At 37.2% G+C, this 20,459-nt stretch overlaps 1 protein-coding gene and 1 pseudogene across 1 annotated transcript; one reads left to right on the forward strand and one right to left on the reverse strand.

Moving 5' to 3' along the window:
- The first annotated feature begins 663 nt into the window (after nucleotides 1-663).
- Nucleotides 664-7,174, forward strand: LOC103712654 (pyrophosphate-energized vacuolar membrane proton pump 1-like). Its single transcript, XM_008799235.3, has 8 exons — nucleotides 664-1,038; nucleotides 2,977-3,551; nucleotides 3,662-4,041; nucleotides 4,134-4,220; nucleotides 4,339-4,669; nucleotides 5,168-5,578; nucleotides 5,726-5,785; nucleotides 6,587-7,174. Exons 1-8 carry the CDS (start codon nucleotides 807-809, stop codon nucleotides 6,791-6,793), a joined length of 2,283 nt encoding a protein of 760 aa, XP_008797457.2. The 5' UTR covers nucleotides 664-806; the 3' UTR covers nucleotides 6,794-7,174.
- Nucleotides 7,175-8,679: 1,505 nt separating this feature from the next.
- LOC103712655 overlaps nucleotides 8,680-20,459 on the reverse strand; it is a 32,039-nt pseudogene continuing 20,259 nt past the window's right edge.

The raw sequence follows: 20,459 nt of genomic DNA on the forward strand, positions 1-20,459 counted from the left end.
CGAGATTTCAAAAGAGAGCAAGGCACGTATCATCCGCTAGCAATTATATCAGTGTTGATAGAGTCTAACAACTGTCAAAAAATTCCTCTCTAAATAGTTATGAGAAGCATTCAACCTCTGCATAACATAAGCCGATCCTTTTCAAATAGCACGTAACTTCGCCATTAGAATAGAAGTATTAAATGTTTTAATATGGATTCCATTTGCACCCTTTATGTGAGCTAGTATCCAGTACGCAACTTCAAAGAGAGATTAATGGATGGTGGAAGACCATAGGACAATAAGAAAGAAAAATCGTTAACATACTTGGATATGAAGCCTCTTACTTTTACGCTAAAACCTTTGAGAAGTTCTCTATCTTGATGAAAATATTGGTCAATTTCGTGCAAAAGCTTCATTGTCTGCTTGTTACTTCTTGCATCATGTCCACTTTCTCTATATTTTTTTCCTCTTTTGTTTTTTAAATGAGAAGATGGGAGACCTAATGACTAACCACCATTTCTTTAAGAACATGGAAGGTTCCATGAAATTCTAATGCAAGGTATCTTGAAGGCCAAGGCATAAGGTTAGGAGGCATTTTTTTTTAATACGATATTTACAAAAGGTATAAAAGAGGTGAGGAGGTGGAAATAAAGAGACCGTTTCAGTTCCTTCATAGCCGTTGGAGTGGTTTCTACCCCCAAACGAGGGCCCCAAACTCCCACTCGCAACCTCCAGCGAGTTCCAAAAACCCGCTCTTTGGCGGTTCTCCGAGGCGTTCTTCTCCTTCTATCTCCATTCTTGGCTTCTCTCTGTCTCTGGGGGCGATGGGCTCAACGGGAGATATCGTGGCCCAGGCCGTCATTCCCGCTGCCGCGGTGATTGGGATCGTTTTCGCTCTGTTTCAATGGTTCCTGGTGTCCAGGATCAGAGTCTCCGGCGACTCGGATGAGAACAACGGGTTTGATGACAAGCTCATCGAGGACGAGGCGGAGGAGGGCGTCGACGGCCCCGCCGTCGTCGCCAAATGCGCCGAGATCCAGAATGCTATCTCCATTGGTGTGCATCGCTCCTTCTCTGGCTCTTCTTTGTATAAAGTTGGCTCCTTTGACTTAAAGTTCCGATCATTTCGTGAAATTTGTTTGTTTTGAGTCGTGTTGGAAACTGGGGTTGGACTTTTTTGCCGGTCTCCATTGATGGGTGTTGCTCCTATTCTTCTTCTCTGTTTCTTCTTCTCATCAAGCTCGGTCCTTTGACTTGAAGTTTTGGTTATTTTTTCATAAATTTTGGTTGTTTGGGTTTTCGTTCTGTCAATTTGATAGGAAGTCTTGATCACTATTTTTTTTTAAATTCCATTATTTTTGGGGTGGTGAATAGAGCGTATGAATGATTGAGGTGTTCTTATAAAAACTATTTAATTTGTATGCATATAAATCTCTCTTACGACTTAGACTTTTGAGTCTTGAACGTAATTTTTTCTAGTATATTACTATCTTATTAGTGTTTTTCACCTGTTCAATTTTTCTTCTTCTTCTTCTTCGTTCTATTTTTCCTTCTTCTATGTTTGGTGTTATATCTATATATCTATCTACACAACACGCCCGCGTACGCACGTGTGTGTATGTATACATGTATGTTTGTGTATGTACGTATGTGTGTGTGTATGTATGTACGTATGTATGTCTATTCTTGGCTCATGTTGCTACCCGATCAAAAATTATATTCATGTTACTGAGTTTATGGGGAGTTAATACAAGATGGTCAATAAATGTTATCTTCTCATCATTCTCATGATACAGTAAAATATACCACAAAATTTTAATTTATGTAAAACTTTTAGTCTTTTATCTTGAGCTGTCTTGACATGTACTAAGCTTTCTCGTTCAAAATCAGCTATTTAGGTTTTTCTTCCTTCACAAATATGTGGGCCCCTTGCTTCTAATCTTATATTTTACCGTCCTTTTTGTTACCTTTGAGAGTACTATGTATTATAAGGATAAAGGAACGCTTTCATTCTAATGCAATGTTAAATTTTGGCTTTATGTTCAGAACCCTCCTTTCTATGTATAATCACAGATATAGAAATTAGCTTACATTCTTCAAAAAGATTTACAGGCAATATTTCATTCATGTTCATTTTGTAGCATACTTATGTGCTTGTTGGTGCAAGCCTTGATAATTTGAACATTTTTGGGTCAAAGCGTCTTGAGGCAAGCCTGCGAGATTGATACGATGGTGAAAAGCTTTTTTAATTAATATATTGACGGGTTCAGGATTTAAAAATTGGTTTTCAGAACATGGTAAAATTATTAAACTATTATGTTAATTTTTTGCTCTCTTATTGAATTATTGGTTCCTTTATTTGTAAAAAAAATGAACATTTTTGTTTACTTTGAATTCTTTGGTTCGTACATGGAGTAATCCTTGGATGAATTAATATTCTAAAACTTCTAACATAAAGACACAATGCATATCATTTTTCTTAGCACTTGACACAGAATCTAAATTAAATGAATTTGGTATTTATCAATACTCTTTACATTATTTTTAATTGGTTTTTTTATAATTTAGACTTCTTATAAGGTTCAAACATGTTTAAGCTCAGTCCTGAGAAATTTTGCCTGCATACAGCGTAAATAATCATTTACGTGACTACGTCTACAGGGCCAATGCCTATGTTGGATTTTTTCCCCCCAGAAAGTATGGTTTGTTATGGAAATTCTAGGTGTTGATTTTTTGCATGAACAAAACCTGTACTGTAAGCTTATGCACATTTGCAAACTTATACATGAAAGTTTTGTTTCCAGAATGTGATTACCAGCATGCGTCCTATGCATGTCCTTGCAGTCTGTTTGTTGATAGTGTCCGTCACTTTAGACCCATTAGTGAATCTTTATCTAAAGATCATTTTTTTCATCTATGAAGTTGGTATAAACTTTTAATCATCACTTGATTTTAGTGTTTCTCAAAACTGCTTGAATAATGTTGTACTTCCAGGAGCAACCTCATTTCTGTTCACTGAGTACAAATATCTTGGCATTTTCATGGTTATTTTTGGTGCAATTATCTTTCTCTTCCTGGGATCTGTGAAGAGTTTCAGCACAGAGAGTGAACCTTGCACTTATACTAAGGACAAATTTTGTAAGCCAGCGCTGGCAAATGCTGTTTTCAGTACATTAGCTTTTCTACTCGGCGCACTCACCTCTATTCTTTCGGGTTTTCTTGGGATGAAGATCGCAACTTTTGCTAATGCTAGAACAACTCTGGAAGCAAGAAAAGGTGTTGGAAAGGCTTTTGTTACTGCATTCAGGTCTGGTGCCGTGATGGGTTTCCTTCTTGCTGCCAATGGTCTATTGGTTCTGTATATTTCCATCAATATATTCAGATGTTACTATGGAGATGATTGGGAAGGTCTTTATGAGTCAATTACTGGGTATGGTCTTGGTGGTTCTTCAGTGGCACTTTTTGGAAGAGTCGGAGGCGGTATATATACAAAAGCAGCAGATGTTGGTGCTGATCTTGTTGGGAAAGTTGAAAGAAATATTCCTGAAGATGACCCTCGAAATCCTGCAGTAATTTTTCTGAACTGATATTCCTTTCTTTTCTCCTAGTTAGCAATATTGCCTTTTATATGGTTGCAATTCTTCAGTACTTTGATTACAGGATTTCTGCATTCATGCAGGTTATTGCTGATAATGTTGGGGATAACGTTGGAGATATTGCTGGAATGGGCTCTGATTTGTTCGGATCCTATGCTGAATCTTCTTGTGCAGCATTGTTTGTTGCTTCAATTTCTTCATTTGGAATCACTCATGACTTCTTGGCAATGTCATATCCTCTGATTATAAGCTCAATGGGGATTGTGGTTTGCCTAATCACCACCCTTTTTGCTACTAACTTATTTGAGATTAGAAGTGTTAAAGAGATTGAACCTTTGTTGAAGCAGCAAATTCTGATCTCCACAATCCTGATGACTGTGGGGATTGCCATTGTTAGCTTTGTTGCCCTGCCAGCTAATTTCACTCTTTTTAATTTCGGAAATGAGAAGTCTGTAAAAAACTGGTATACTTGCTTTCTTGCATTCCATCTCAGTTTTTGATTCATCCCATGGACAAATGCAGGTTTTTTTTTAACTTTTTTTAATGTAATTACAGGCACCTCTTTTTCTGTGTTTCAATTGGGTTGTGGGCCGGGCTTGTTATTGGATACACTACAGAGTACTATACGAGTAATGCATATAGGTGAGCTATCACTGTTCTCTAATCCATTATTACACCAATTTCTTCAAAAACTGGATGTTGTGGTTTTATTCATTGTGACACAAAATGATGCTTGAGTACTAATATGTTGAAATTGCAGCCCGGTGCAAGATGTTGCAGACTCTTGCAGGACAGGTGCAGCAACCAATGTCATTTTTGGATTGGCTCTAGGGTATAAATCTGTCATAATTCCTATATTTGCTATTGGTGTAGCCATTTATGTGAGCTTCAGCTTGGCTGCTATCTATGGAATCGCTATGGCTGCTTTGGGAATGCTCAGCACAATTTCTACAGGGCTTGCAATTGATGCTTATGGACCCATAAGTGATAATGCTGGTGGAATTGCTGAGATGGCAGGAATGAGCTACAAAATCCGGGAAAGAACAGATGCTCTTGATGCTGCTGGTAATACCACTGCTGCCATTGGAAAGGTATGGTCTCCTTCTAGTGGACTATCAACTTGTTTGGATAAATATCAAGAACGGAGTTGTTTGCATAAATACTAGGATGTAGAGAATATGGATTTCTTGTTCGATATACTTCACTGAAATATACTCTTCAAACATATCATTAAAGAAGTGAGAAATTAGAGAAGGGAATCAGTGAAACTCTGATCTCACATCATCATCCTTTGCATTTATACTGTAAGTTACTTAAAGTTCACCAGCAGCAATGTTTTAGTTCCGTTGTCTTTTTTTCCTCATTATTGTAGTAGTTGTAACCTTTTCAAAGAGTATTGGAGATGACTTTTTTGCACCTTTATATATATACATATATATATCCATTTAAGAGGTCAAAACTAAGTTTGTCTGTGTTTTACTTCTTTTTAACTTTTGTTTATTTCTAATGCCTTGTCTGTTGATATTTTTAACAATTAAAAATGATTCTGAATCATTCAATTATTTGACACGCTTATATCTACACTGTAGGGGTTTGCTATCGGTTCAGCAGCTCTTGTCTCTCTTGCATTATTTGGTGCCTTTGTGAGCAGGGCTGGAATCAAAACTGTTGATGTATTGACTCCAAAGGTTTTTGTTGGAATGATAGTGGGCGCCATGCTTCCATACTGGTTTTCCGCCATGACTATGAAGAGTGTCGGCAGCGCAGCTCTGAAAATGGTGGAAGAAGTTCGCAGGCAATTCAGCAGAATTCCTGGCCTTATGGAGGGAAGGACAAAGCCAGATTATGCAACCTGTGTCAAAATTTCCTCAGATGCTTCACTAAAAGAGATGATTCCACCTGGTGCACTTGTTATGGTTACTCCCCTCATTGCTGGAACTTTCTTCGGGGTGGAGAGTCTTGCTGGGGTTCTTGCTGGTTCACTAGTTTCTGGTGTGCAGGTACATAACAAATATCAGAATTCTATTAACCATTTTGTTCCCATGCAGCTTTCTATAGCTGCTCTTCTTCTGGCTATTTATAATGGATTACATAACCATCATATTGTTTTCAATTTCCTTTATAGAACCTTTTTCATTCCTTTGCAGGTTGCTATCTCAGCTTCCAACACTGGTGGTGCTTGGGATAATGCAAAGAAATATATTGAGGTAAGTGGAATATTTTGGAGAGTTTACGCTTGAAAATATTGTTGACATTGTACATTGCGTTTCTTAACATGCGAAGAAATTGAAGTACACACATGTAGTTATGTGTTGCATATCAGCAGAATCTCCCACACACATTAGGTTGTTTTAGTAAGGTTGTTATACACTTTATTCATTTAATTTTTTTAAAAAGAAGGAATTTATGGGCGAGCAGCATGTTACTGTGTGTAGCTTAGGACTGACAAAAACTGGAGTCAGTTTAGTTTGTTGATTTAGTGATTTTATGAGCATCTGTAAAGATGATTGCACAACTATCTTTTTGCTGTAGTATCCTCTACTTATATAACCTGGGAATCAAATCAATTCAGGGTCATTTAGTCTAGCAGTGTTCCATAGCTTTCTAAAAGAATCATTCATTAGCGTCCTTTGTAAATAATTTTGTTTTTCATAATTTACAGATATCTTATGATTTGGGGTGGGGAGCTTTCTATCAAATAGAAGATCAGTTGAAATTGACTTCATTGGTTTCAAGTTAAATAAATTTTTCTGTTTGGTTTGCCAAACAGAGACATTAAGTAATAATGTTTCCATGTTTTGTGCATTTGATGAAGCATCTCCTGTTGTATTTCCTGCACTTAATGCAAGGTGCCCAATCTCTTTTTGGATATATTTACACTATCTGGATTTTATCCTGTAGATCTTCGAAGTTGTGCTGATAATAACAAGACTCTGTGGTTTTATTGAACTGATAATTCTAGAATTTTTGCTTGTCTGAATCTCTAATTCCAAGTGACTTCTAAGCAGGCAGGTGCCTCTGAACATGCAAGGTCGCTAGGTCCAAAGGGATCTGATCCTCACAAGGCTGCTGTGATCGGCGACACAATTGGCGACCCCCTTAAGGACACATCTGGTCCATCCCTAAACATCCTGATTAAGCTTATGGCTGTTGAGTCATTGGTGTTCGCTCCCTTCTTTGCAACCCATGGGGGATTGCTTTTCAAGTGGTTTTGATGCTTGACTTGTGGTATACTAGGATTGTCTTCGATTCAAGAAGAAAGCTTGGTGCATAGCTTCAGAGCTCTATGTTTGATTCTCTGATTCTGCTTAGATTCAACTGGTCTATAGGCCACCAGGTATCATAATATGGATGATGTAAATTTATGGCCTCAGTACATTTCTTCTAATGGACCCAAATCGTATATACCGCATCGAGCTTTCCTGTACCATCTTTTTACAGAGCTTTCACTTTGCTTTCTATTGAATTTTATGTGCCTGTTGGTGTCCATAACTACTTAGTCTTGTATCAGGCAGCTTGTTGTGGACAAGTTCCATATTGTGTTGATTTTGACCAATGGTGAGATCTCGTTCTCGAGTCAATTGCCAAGGCTGAAAGATGCAAAGAGTTCTGTGTAACATGATTCTTGTGCATGGTGTTGCAACTCTGAAAACTCTAATTTAAGGGCCTGTTGGGATATCCTGTTGACCCGCCTAGCCTGCGGTCTTCTGAAAGTTTTCTTCCCACTCCCACAGGATTCTTGCTGAGACGGTGTTGCGTTAATACAGACTGCTTAAATAGGCTATCAAATCTATGAATCCAACAGAAAATCCTGCCAAATTCTACTGGATTACCCAAACAGGTCCAGACCAATACTGGGAGATAAAAGCCTTCTGTTCAAAGAACTATGAATTTATTAGTCAATAAGCATTGATCGCCCTTGAGACTACCGTCCTAATAGTAACCAGAAATACCAAGTTTCTGTACCATAGGGTATCAAATGTTTTCCCCACTATTGAGCTACGAGTTCGATTTAGATACAAGCGACAATCTTTTTCCTCCAAAGCATTTATGTAACGATATGATACTATAGTTTCATTCAACAGTCCTAATAGCTCCTTGTCTGTTGTAGCTTGGTTCTCACTATAGGCCTATAGGGCTAATGCTAAGCTTGGAGGACTGTCAAATTGCTCCTAGCAATGAAGCAAATTCCTGCTAGAGCAATACAGACACACATACCTACCGACCCCACCATATCTGGACCACTTGAAAGTCTGAAAGGTGGTGTGGTGGAGAATATGGTGAAATAATACTAAAATGTGGCATGATGGACTGACTTGGAGGGAACCACAGCTCTAACAGTGTTTACTACGCACCTGCTTAAACTATTTCCTGTTAAGCCTTTGGATGCACCGTGAAATCATTTGGCCTCTCGTCAGCAGATTCTTGATGCTTTTCATTGCCCATCCAAATTAGCACCCAAGTTATATTAGTGGTATATGAAGACTGTTATTTAAGAAGGGCAATCCTAACGTTCCAGTTTGTCAGAAGAGCATGCTAAGAAGCTTGTGAAGCGACCAGATTATCTTCCTTGCCCTGGTGGATGCTTCATCATATGGTACACGTGCAAATGTGAGCTGATTAAGTTATAAATGCACTGCAGTACCTAATTTTGGGTCGTAGGAAAAAAGTAACCATGAAGCCTAAATATTCAGAATTTTACAATAGGCAACTGCAAAGAAATGGATAAAAGGAATATTCAAGCTGTGAGCTTCCAATGCACAGGTAACAATCCATCTCTTAGCATCCGCAAGCATACGGGGCCTTTTCATTGCCAAGGCAAATCATCAGGCACAATATAATCTAAATTACAGAAGCGTGTGTAACTGAGAGTAAAATATCTCATTAGCACTGCAATGGCAGAGGATCTAAACAGAATGAGAACTGATAAAAAGGAACAAAAAAAAAGGACACCAGCTTCCTGAGATGTTCTTAACAATCTACCATTTCTCACAGGATGGAAACAAAAGCTTGGTTGTGTAAGGATTGATAATTACAATGGTAATAAAGAAGGTACGCTTAAGTTCAATTTATTGACTATCTTAATATGAAGTCGGCTGTGTGGAGAAAACATCCCCGCAGAAACTATATATCTAGTTTTAAGTAGTCAATGAATGAATTACATTACCTTTTGAATTGAGATACCCACATCGCCATAAATGATTGCAACAAAACTAGCCACTACAATTTTACAATAATACCAACTTAAAACGTCCCCACAAAAATTTTTTGGGAGAAAAATGAGCACATATTGGTGCTCCTGTCTTACTTGACAAATAAAGATGTATAGACTTAATGAGCGTTTTACAAGTGAAACAGCAAAAGTCACATTGTGCAGCATAGCCAAGACCAGGTTGTTTGCCATTTCTCAATTCGAGGGCAACTTGCTGTCAACAATGCTACCTGGAATCAGGCTTGAAGTTGATAGGCTCCTCTGCTATTTCACCTCCTCAATCATGGTTTGAGCATTTTCATGAGCATCTCATCCTCCTCTCAAAATCACTTCTCATCCACTGAATAAACTATGCTCAATAAACAAGTCAAACTAAGAAATCATCGCACCGAATACGGTTCAGAACCAGTAACATCCTTTCCAGTCACAACTCTCTCAGGTGATGAATTGCTGGCGGGTACTGATGGACAATCATCTCCGCAAGCCTGTCTGGTATCCGCAGCATCAGGCAAACAATTATAACTTTGGGGACCAGCAGTTTCATTTTCAGTATCATGTTCATCCAAAACACCATTTGCATCTGTAGTGTGCGAAGCAGCAGGAGGTGAGGGTTCCCTTGTACTGGCTGTATCAGTATGGCTGCCAGTTGAACAGGCTGTGGCACCGCTGGCAATGTTACCATCATGCACAAGTTGATCCAGCTTCTGTTTCTTTGTAAGTTCATAAACCGGCTCTTTGATATCAGCAGTAGCAGGTGACTTGCGTTTATTCTTGGCAAAAACCATGAGTTCATCATTTTCTGATGAAGATTCAGACTTCCTAGGTGGTGGATTATAGTCCTCATCATCGTCGTCATCTTCATAGTCAACAAGTCCACCGGAAACAGGCCTGCGAAATGAAGAAAATGTCATGCATGATGCATCCAACAGAATCTATGATTCATCTACAAGAAGGTTGTAGAGGAAACTGTCCAAATTCTCCATCAAATCAACCTACTTAAACTGATAGTATAGATGCCTTGACAACCTGTTGGGTTAGTTACATGGTAAATAGTGAATGATAAGTTAACTGTGGGATTATTTTCATTAACCATCATGAAATATCAAAATATAAGTTACATGTCAAAAGATGTCATGTGCCAACTTGAATCGCTATCAAACACTCAACAAATAGATTGTTTTATGGCTGAGGTGCTCAAAATGAAAAACCAGTGTTGTTAAGTACCTAAGAGATGAGTAGCTGACTTTGGTCCCATTAGGCAGACTTGTTTGTGCATTTTGGCTCCGTGTGTTTGGTAAATGAGAAGCAGAGTCTTCTTCATCACTGAATATGAAGCAGAAGAATATTTTAAGTATTAAATTTACTAAAGAATGACTAATCAAGCACCTCTAAAGTTATCTATCTAACCTGTCCTCGTTGAAGTACTCCTCTTCTTCTTTTTCAAGAGCCCGTTCATCAATCTTTTTTCTCGGGTCTACCATCGTAGCAGTGTTCTTCGAGTCACAATTATCCATGGACTGTCAAGTAATTAATTGATAAAACTTCAACAATGCTATAATCCAAAACAATGTGCACTACACATCCCAAGTTCAATGTCAGCTGTAGTTAAAAATTAATGCTCTAAAAATTAAGGGCTATCTTTTGACTTATACAAATAACACATGCAAGATATGGTGTCAGTTCAAATCCTTGACAAAAAATAATGTATAAAAGCATATAGAGATAGATATTTTACCTGCTCATATTTTATCTTAAAGGCCTGAATAGACCCTAAATGCTCAAACTTCTGTAGCTGGTTCCAGAAGGAATCAACTATATATACGATTAGACTTTTGAGATTCTCCTGTATAAATTTAGGACAGCTGAAACATCAGATGTGAACAAAATCCTCGTAAACAGTAGAAGAGAAATTGGAAATTGAGAGTACCTTACGGATGTACTCCAGAAGTTCTAGAACACCTGAATGCAGCATATTATAGCGATTACCATTCTCGATAAAAGCATCAATGATTGGCTTTACAAGATTATTCTTTACAATATGGTGAAACAGATACTCATCCTGGAAAGAACCAGTTCCAATGTTATTTTCCTCCAGCAGTGAACAGGTCAACATTAGTAATAGATTAGTTTTACAAATAGATGGATTATTAGAAATAACATAATAAGCACCTTATTGAAAAATGGTACATGTACATTGCATTTAATAAATTACAATAAATGAGTATAACTAACATACACGCAGACATGATAAGCTAAGCAAAATTATGAAATCAGATAACAAATTGCAAGAGCTAGAATTTGAAATGATGGATGACAGTCACCCTGCAAGAGATTGATCATGTTATGCACCATGTGTAATAAAAGGAACAAAACGAGACCTTAAGTTGCTAAATGCTGATTCGCTGTTCATCCCTTAGCAGCCAGAATCTTCCACATAAGGTAATGCACATGCTTCAGAATCTTCCCGAAATCTTGAACCCGCACCCACTTCATAAGTGTTTTCTTACTAAAATTGATCTAAAATATCTGCTTCCCGACCTAACTCACATCCGTTCCTGCTCCCACACCCACATTCTATCTAGACATTACATTGGTTGCCTAGGGCCTACCAGACACATCATCTCCAACCAAACCAACAAGATCCACCATCTGCATGGGTCTGCTCAAGAAACCCTTTCTGAACATTCACCATTATTACCACTACAAAAACTCAATCCTTTCTTTTTCAATTACACTTGCATATGACACATCATGAAGCCAATTACCTCTTTATTTCTACATAATATTTCTACTGAATGAAGAGTTGATAAGAAAGCAAAGACTCAAGAATGTTCTTTAACACTATATTTAAGTCTTTCAAGATCTACAAAGAAAGTTGAGTATTATTGGCGAGATAGACGGCATATATTAACTTGATGAGGAACAAGCCATGGACTGACAAGTTTTGAAAAGCAGCTGCAGTATGCCGGCAGTCAAGGGACCGCAATAACATTGAATATTTAAAAATGAATAGAATACATAAAAAGAATAATGGTAGTAACATATTTTTCAATTGATAATAATATTAAGAAATATAGCAACTATTTGCTTATTGCTTAGTACCTAATATCTAATAGCAATAACTATAACATAATCAACATTTTAATATTATTAAAACCCGTATCAAGCAAACCTGAAACCTACATTGAACCTAACCATCAACTTGAACCTGCTTTACCTGCATGGGCCTACAATAAGAGTGGGCTGTATATGTGGCTCCAAAATACTAAGTGAGTTCACAAACGCAATCGTACAATACTAAGCCATATATGTATCCAGATAATGCTAGGTTGACTACCTATCATTCCATATGCAGAATAACATCATGCAGTAACCAAATATAGCAGCATGGGGCAGTCCCTTGACTGCATTCGCATATGCAGGTGTATATGTGGTAGTGTGCGGCACATTTTAAACAATGTTGTCATCTGAAGTTCTGTCTGCATAAATTTCAAGAACAAAGCCTGAGCCTTTATGGTGGAGATGAGATTGATGGATTATTTACTTTGACACACGACCAGACCATGAACCACTGGTGCCACCTCGTAAATAAGCCTCCACAAATCAATTATTACAACATATTAATAGGACACCCCTACTAGATGTCCGACGATGTTAATTTCCTTTTTGGCTTCAGTACCTAAACAAAATTCGGAATTATCTCCACTTGATTATTAAGCATTATTTCATCAACATGAGGTCAGCTTTATGGATCTAGATATGATCCATCAAAGTTTGAATTCTTATTTCAACCCCCTAAAATGGAGTCAAATTTTTGGTCGATATAACTTTGGCAAGGGGCTTGCCACAAAATTTTGAAGACTATTCAGCCAATTGTTGCTCATTTTACGTTCATGAAACCAAATAGAAGCCCTTCAAAGTTCCCATGGATTTGCAAAGCTTCTAGATGCTGCCAGAAGAAGGCATGGTTTTCAATAGAGAACCGCATTTCTTTGAGGTGAAAACAACAAGCCCTAAAGAGCCCAACAGATATGACAATAAGAAGATAACCAAAGAAGTACATCATGTCAAAACTTCTGTTTTACTATAATGATTATATTCAAATGTCTAGGGCCGATATGTTATTTACCCCCAGGTCTAGAAATTTATTTTGGTATTGATGAATTGTTCTCATTGCAAAGCTTCTACATGCTTTATTACATAAAGGAGAATCAAAATCAATTTGCAAAAAGATATTTCTGCTTTACTTAGGTAATGTTAAGAAACGGTATTCGTGATGTTAGATAATGCGTAGCATTGAATGATACATTAAACCTTGCACCCTAACACAATTTCGGGGGAAAAATCATTTTATAAAGGTTGAAATGTCAGAACTTTTAAAAAGCACATCTATTATATATAACTAAAATGGAGGCTCAGCTTATGCTGAGCTCTCCATCTGCCATGTGGACGCCCTATTAATGATATCACTAATACATTTCTTCATTTTGTATTATATATATTTAAATGGAGGCTCAAAAGCTCCCCATTTGTCATGTTGACGCCTGTATGAATAATGTCATTAATACAGTTCTTTAGTTTGGATAATAAATAGGGCTCTTAGAGATGATACAAGAGGAAGATAGGCCAATAATGATCATTTATTAGCATACATCTTTTATAAGGGAGTATTATATTATCTATTCTTTTAATGATAAGAAAGTATAAGTGAAAAATAATGGAGCATCTAACTATTATCAATATTAATGACACAACGGAAGGTTTTGCTTGGCCATTATTAAAGTTAATTGCTTAATGGATCATAAAAATTTAGCTATTGAAGCCTTCTATTTACTATAATTTATTACATTACTATATTGCATTTTAAGAACAGTTGGAAATTGTATCCCACGCATCGCATGCATTATATGCTAGTTTCAAATTTATATTGGATGTAATTGATTGTATGTCACTTGCTCAATAATAATGGATGCAACGGGTTTCCGTCTTGGAACGTTGAAGTTCCACTTGAAAAAATTTATGGATGCATATCTTTTTTGCATGTCTGGTCAGGCACAAGTTAAGATCCATGGTTTGTAGGTGGTCCAAGGATCACACACAATTAATAATTTTTAAATATTAAAAAAATAAATACATAAAATACAATGATAACATTAAAATAGTAGCAAAATTAGCAAGAAATAACACTAACAATTGCAATCACTTAGCATTCAATACCTAATTGCAACAAGACTTGCATCGATCACACATCCACCCACCAACTAAACCTGTACCACTCGCTTAAGCTCATAAAGTAGGTTGCACATGCAAAAGCATAATGCAAAGCATGTTGCTTATACAACTGCAAAATGCCAAGGCCGCATACGCGATTCAAGAGGATCACCACACTCGATATAGACCACTTTAAACATTACGGGTAGGCTTGGACAAGGTCCAGGAGCGAGATCCACCTTATCAGGGAACTAAATCACATACCAAACTTCTGGCAGCCATAATTTGGTAATACGATGCCCGATTGAGATGATCTTTTTTCAAATTGGCTAAGTTTTCGAACTCTATGATGTAGCCCCACCCTTCAAAGGGTGAGGCGCACAAGCGATCAAGCCCAAATTCCATTGTTTGGGCTCTAAAAAGGACTGATCAAATTGTAATTTTTTTTCAAAAAAAACTTTGACCGAACATATCTTCCAATCTAGAAAGAATTAGGTAGAGCAACCAAAGATAAAGTTGATGTAGGAGTTGAGATCTACCTCCTCTAGGACTTTAGCTTTTTCGTGTTTATTTTCACTAGTCACATCTATTTTAGGAAAGCCAAGTCCAGTTCGAACTAGAAGAGGAATCTGACCCGGATTGTGCAAAGGCAGACCTCATATTATAAGTGAGGCTACGTATCTCAGTCTATTATTCCTCGATCAAAGAAAAGGGGATCTAGATCCTACTTTTGCCAATTTTCAACTTTTCCTCAATCTTCTTGTGAGATTCAAGTTGAGCGGGTTGAAGAGATTCTCCCCTCTCCCCGACTGGATCAATATGTGACTGCATAATGCCAAGCAAGCAGCATATTCAGCTCGCATGCAGCCCAGCCGCATGAAGTAAGCACATATCGGGAATGAGGTGCAATCAAAGTGACCAGATTAGCATATGCTGCCACATAGCACCTTTTAAAAATACTAAATTACTAATCAAGTTAGTCAATATATTTTGGACTATTCAACAACCAAGAAATGCCGTGTACTTGAGAAACAATGGAAACGAAGAGAACAAAGCAGTGCTTCTTTTCTCTCCAAATTTCTCCATTTTGGAGAGAATAAAAAAGGGGTTTGGAGAGATTGTTTCTGTCTGTTTTTCTTCTCTTCTCTCCACTTACTATCCAAATGAGAGAATTTTTTAAAATCTTCTTCTCTCATTGAATTTCATACCAAATGAGAGAAAATGGATTTCTCTTCTCTTCTCTTCTCTCCTTACCAAATGGAGGATTTGTATTCCCTCCTATTTGTCTCTTCTCTTCTCTCCAGTTCTCTCAATCCAAACAGGGCCTAAGTTATTAATGCAACTACTTACAACCTATTCTTTTAATTTTTTGGTAATATGAGACTCGTAGATGGTTCCAACCCTATTGGGATTTAAAGAAGACTCATCCTGCACTGCCTCAGCCCTAAAGGTCAAGTAGCTGGTATGAGTGGGTCCAACAGGCCATCTGCCTCAGCCCTAAAAGTCGAAGTAATTGGCCTATCTAGGCCGAATCATTGATATTGCACAAGCGCTCCACCCTGAGCTATATCAGGTCCTCCACCAGGGAACATTCATCTTTACATGCAATCATCTTTAAATGCTGATGTATTAGATTTATATGGACTATTTAACTCTATCTGATGCTTAAAGAAGAACTACGAGAGCTTTTTGAGGTTAGGAATGGCAATTTATGACATCACCCACCCACCCAACCCGCAACTAACCTGGCTTAAGCAGGTCAGGATAGGCATAAAGGGATCCGCATCATAAATTAGTTGATCGGACCTAACTCATTTATCAAACGAGTTGTGTTCAGGTTTAGAGTCCTGATCTGTTTAACCTGTTAATAGTTGGCTCGGGTCACCCGTCATGTTTAAGACCCATTTAACCCTTTTAGGACATGCTTAAGCTATTCAAGTCCCATTTAGCCTATTTAAAACCCATTTAACCTGGTTCCTATTTATTTAACTGGTTATCCGGGTTGATCAGGTTACCTGTTTAATAGAAAGATCAGATTCATGTTTGCATTTTTGACCCTTTTAATAAACAGGTAGGGTTCGGGTTGATAGATATTTGACCTAGCTTGACCCGACCCAATTCCTATCCCTAATAGAGACGGTATAACAGATACTCTTTCAAACATTAATAGCTGGGTTCCACCGACCACCTTAACCATTTGCCCAACACATTAATTTGTCCAACCCCAATTTTCTTATATCACCTGGTCTACAAACCAGATAACAATCAGCCAAGTGCATTGGTGTCAAATCTGTCCTCTAGGAGCTTTTAAGATAGTGAAATAATAAATTAGCAAGCCAGGAAGCACAACTCTGGATAACAGTAACCTAAACAACCCCAGAAGTGGTATTTGCTCCTCAAACAGACATGTCAAACCTATCAATAAACTACGAAACAATACTTACATGCTGGAACTCGAGGCAAGCAATTGCAAATGTTTATATTTAACAACCAAGAACCACTCTTTCTTTTTACGTGATACAACCTCATCAACCCCAATATAAACGGACTTTTATATACTGGCTGTAAACAGGAGAGTGCAACTACATGGTGGACAACTTTCAGATTAATAAGTTGCTTAGGAACATAGGCTTGCAAGATAATAATTTGAAGGTGGCTCAAACTTCTGAAGGAACAACTGGCACAAAAAAAGAATGAATAAGTTTGCCAATAATCTGTCGATGATGTAATGCATTAAAAGAAAATGTAAACTCAATCTGAGTCTCCTCATTAACCCTATTTCTAGAGAGAAAGAGAGAGATGAGACATTTCTGTTCACACAAATTGAAAATTTCCCTTATTTTGGAGCCACAGATAGTACAAGGTGGGTAAACCAACATCTAAATATCTCCAACATAAAGCTCCAATATACTTCATCATGAGTACTATGCAGGCATTCCTATTTTATCTCAGGCCCCACCTCTTTTCTCTTTTGATATATCTTCTATTGACCCCAAGTAGTTGAGAACAATCTAAAGTGCAAATAAATCTTTCCTAACGTTTTTCCCTCTGTAATATCTTGTCCACATCTTTCCACCTTTTTTTCATGCTATACAATTACCATTCTTTTAGCATGACTCCAGTTCATTTAAATCGCTTTTTCGGATCTCAACATTCCACCACCAAGATTTCCTCAGTTCAACCTACAAATTATCCAATGCTAACAAAAGTACCTCATATTATGATTCTCAGTACATGATAAAAGATTTCTTATATAACTTTAGAACTGAGTTCATCATTTTGGATGATTCCATTTAACATTTGTGAACTAGTAGTGCTTAACAGAAAATTAGGAAGGTTTGTTTTTTCATGCAAAGCACATAAATATGCTGATGAAAGCAAAACATTATCTATATTTATCATTTGAGCATTGCAGTTCCCCTATGGTCGACAAATTAAACCACTCACATTATGGGAGATTATAGTTCGCATAAAGCGAACAGCTGCCACCACCAGAACCTTTTCTCTTCTGCGAGTCAAAAACAAGACCTTTTCTATGGCATTATTCGTAAGAAAGTTGGACCTACAAAGGTAGAAAAAATGAGCATGTTTACACTATAAAAATCATTAACCAATATACCAATTAACAATCAGAGGATTAGTATTGCACTCACTTTATCCTGTAGGGGTGATGAATTACACAAAAGCAAAGCAGCTCACATATGTTTGATAAGATTTCAGGCTTGGTTGCAGCATGAGATTCTACTCTATAACCAAAGCCAGATGATTTAATCACTGTCTGAGAATTGCTTTTTGGAGGACAAGATGAAGCTATAACACCTATCAACTGATCCAGATGTTTTTCATAGAAAATCTCTATAATTGTGTCTCTCTGCAACAAGTAGAATGAGCATTTAATAACCAGTAAAGTAAATTTAAAATTTAAAAAAAAAATTAAAAGAACACAACATACTCAAAGGAGCAAAGATAGAAAAGTTCCTTACAAGCCAATTTCACTGGTTAGATTTCCCAACAATTCAGACCAGAAAAAAATACCAAATACAAATGAACATTCAATGTGTTACCTGCATCAATAAACTTGAATAGGTTGCAGATACTAAATGCAAAACATGAAACCTCCATATTTTTCAGCTCATGAAAAGCAGTATACACGAGTCATAATGTACACTATATAACAGGAAAAAGGAAAAAAGTAGAATGCATTGGCTCATAGAATTTTCCTTCTTCCCTAAGCAACTTTGTTTTTAATGACTTAATACCTACTGACAGGGTAAGGGCATTGCACAGGTAAATATGGGTGATGATTTTAATACCAAGCTGGTCCAAGTTCTTAAAAAGTAATCATTCAACACAACATAGAAATTAACAAATGCAAGGAAATAAAAACAGAAGATAAACAAGATTGAATATTTTTTAAAAAGCAATCTTCAAGGGTGTTAAAAGGGAGAAAAAAGGGTCTGAAATCTGAATGTAATCATGTATGCAAGCATTGAAATAACCAAGCAAATCAAGATTGCCACCCACATTCGGAAAGATGAGGCATACGCTTCTGAGATATTTGTTAGAAGGTCAGCCACAGTTACTTCGTGGTACTATTTGGAACACATTTGGCACTTCTGTGGTAGAGACACTGTCTCTTAAAATCAAGAACCTCTCAAACACGTAACCTAGTTTTAGCTAGCCAATTCATTTCCTTGTCAATTACTGACAATAGGTGCCTGTGGATGACAATAAGGATTGAGGAAAAATACATTAAGATGGAGAAACAAACAAACCCTCATAATGCAGGGAATGGCCATCATATTTCTCTGACACCTAAACATATACATGAAAGGGATATGACTTTGCCGAACTGGAGCTTGAAGTTTAAGAACCTGATAACTGAAATGCAAATTTTTATTGTTGGAAGGGTATGTTATGCAAGTACTAGGATTTAGTATCTGATAATTCAGATGCTATATGCAATGCAGTTATCATCCCGGAGCTTAAGACCACATCAAGCTCTGGGATCCAAGAATCTAGGAATTAGGATTTCATAAGGAAATAATGAAAAGGAAATCACATAGATCTGGGCTTGGTAAACAAGGACACAAACAACCATATGGAGTAAATTAGATGAAAGCATTGTAACTGATGACGAGCATAAGAGCCTTCACTTGGAATTAAAGAAGTCTAAGCATTAAAAACGCAAAATAGTCAAGATGAGAAGAAGAAAACTTTTGTAACTTCACCATAAATCCTTATCATGTAGAATATCACCAATCTGTAAACTACAAATGCACCCTTCATGTAACAATAAAGATAGACCATAAACCCGAGTGTATATTTGGTTTAGTAAAAAATGGAACAATTGTACATCTAAACAACTCTGAAACTCAATCCAACTCTAGAACTTTCTGAACTCTGATTGAAAAACCAAAATAAGATTTCTAGCCACACATTTTCTCCCTAAAAATAGGAGTCCTGCTCTCACAAGAAACTAGAAGGATTTACATCATGATCTATAAAGTCATATGACTACTTAACATGTCCCAATACTAATTGAAAGTCACATAATTTGCCCACTCGAAACAGCCATCAAATATCGATCTGAAATTGTTATAAAAACCCCTAACAAACTCAGGTACTGGAATTGATGGACAGCACCAAACTACCCCCCACAACCAGAGAGCCAAAAGATGACCTTTCCAGGATCAGATGGTCTGCACATCAATTAAGCATCTTCATTAGATATATAAGGTAAACTCCATTAATTTTATCCATTGTCAAGTGCCTATACATAATACATTGTCCAGACCGTGAATTAATGAGTCTCCAAGCCAATCTTCTGAGCCTAATCCATTAAGTGACTGCACTCAAGCATATGCACTCTAGTATAGGTCAGTATCCACCCAAATTGAATCTTGGCCCAAAACAAATTTCACTCTAGCAGAATAACGAATGTGGGCATCAAGGAATAAATGGGGCTTACATAGAAAAATAGAAATATGAACTAGAAATTGGAGCAGTGATAAGTGGATGAGGCCTCATAATTTTTCTTCACTCACTTTCCAAAAGTAGCTTTACAGTCTCTATAAAAAAGTGTGCCTCACAAATTGAGGTGCATTTTGCATATAATTTCATGAGGAAAAGGATAGATAGGGAGCGAAAGCAAGCTAGCATTGCTACTTCTGGTCCTCAACTATGAGTTCAGAACTCACTACTGTAATGCACAACATGCCACCACTCAGCTTTCAAGTTAGATATTAAAACACATAAAGAACATAAAGAGCATAACAAGGAGCATCAATGCATTTGTTGAGTTTGATCTTAATGATCATATTTGAGGACTGTTGATATATAAGGCTAACACACACCATTTTTAATTGACACAATCAAGGTCAGCAAAACCAGTACCGGGCAACGTACCGGTTCTCCGGCGGCACGAGTCAGTACGAGCCATGCCGGGCCAGTACTGA

Source organism: Phoenix dactylifera, chromosome 12, assembly GCF_009389715.1.
Source record: "Phoenix dactylifera cultivar Barhee BC4 chromosome 12, palm_55x_up_171113_PBpolish2nd_filt_p, whole genome shotgun sequence".
Taxonomy (NCBI): Eukaryota; Viridiplantae; Streptophyta; class Magnoliopsida; order Arecales; family Arecaceae; genus Phoenix; species Phoenix dactylifera.

What these genes read in the sequence shown, in the direction of transcription:
- LOC103712654 (XM_008799235.3), top strand. Translation starts at nt 807, where the DNA reads ATGGGCTCAACGGGAGATATCGTGGCCCAGGCCGTCATTCCCGCTGCC. An exon ending in CCAGAATGCTATCTCCATTG is followed by an intron (nt 1,039 to 2,976) that starts GTGTGCATCGCT and finishes TTGTACTTCCAG; the next exon opens with GAGCAACCTCATTTCTGTTC. An exon ending in TATACGAGTAATGCATATAG is followed by an intron (nt 4,221 to 4,338) that starts GTGAGCTATCAC and finishes TTGAAATTGCAG; the next exon opens with CCCGGTGCAAGATGTTGCAG.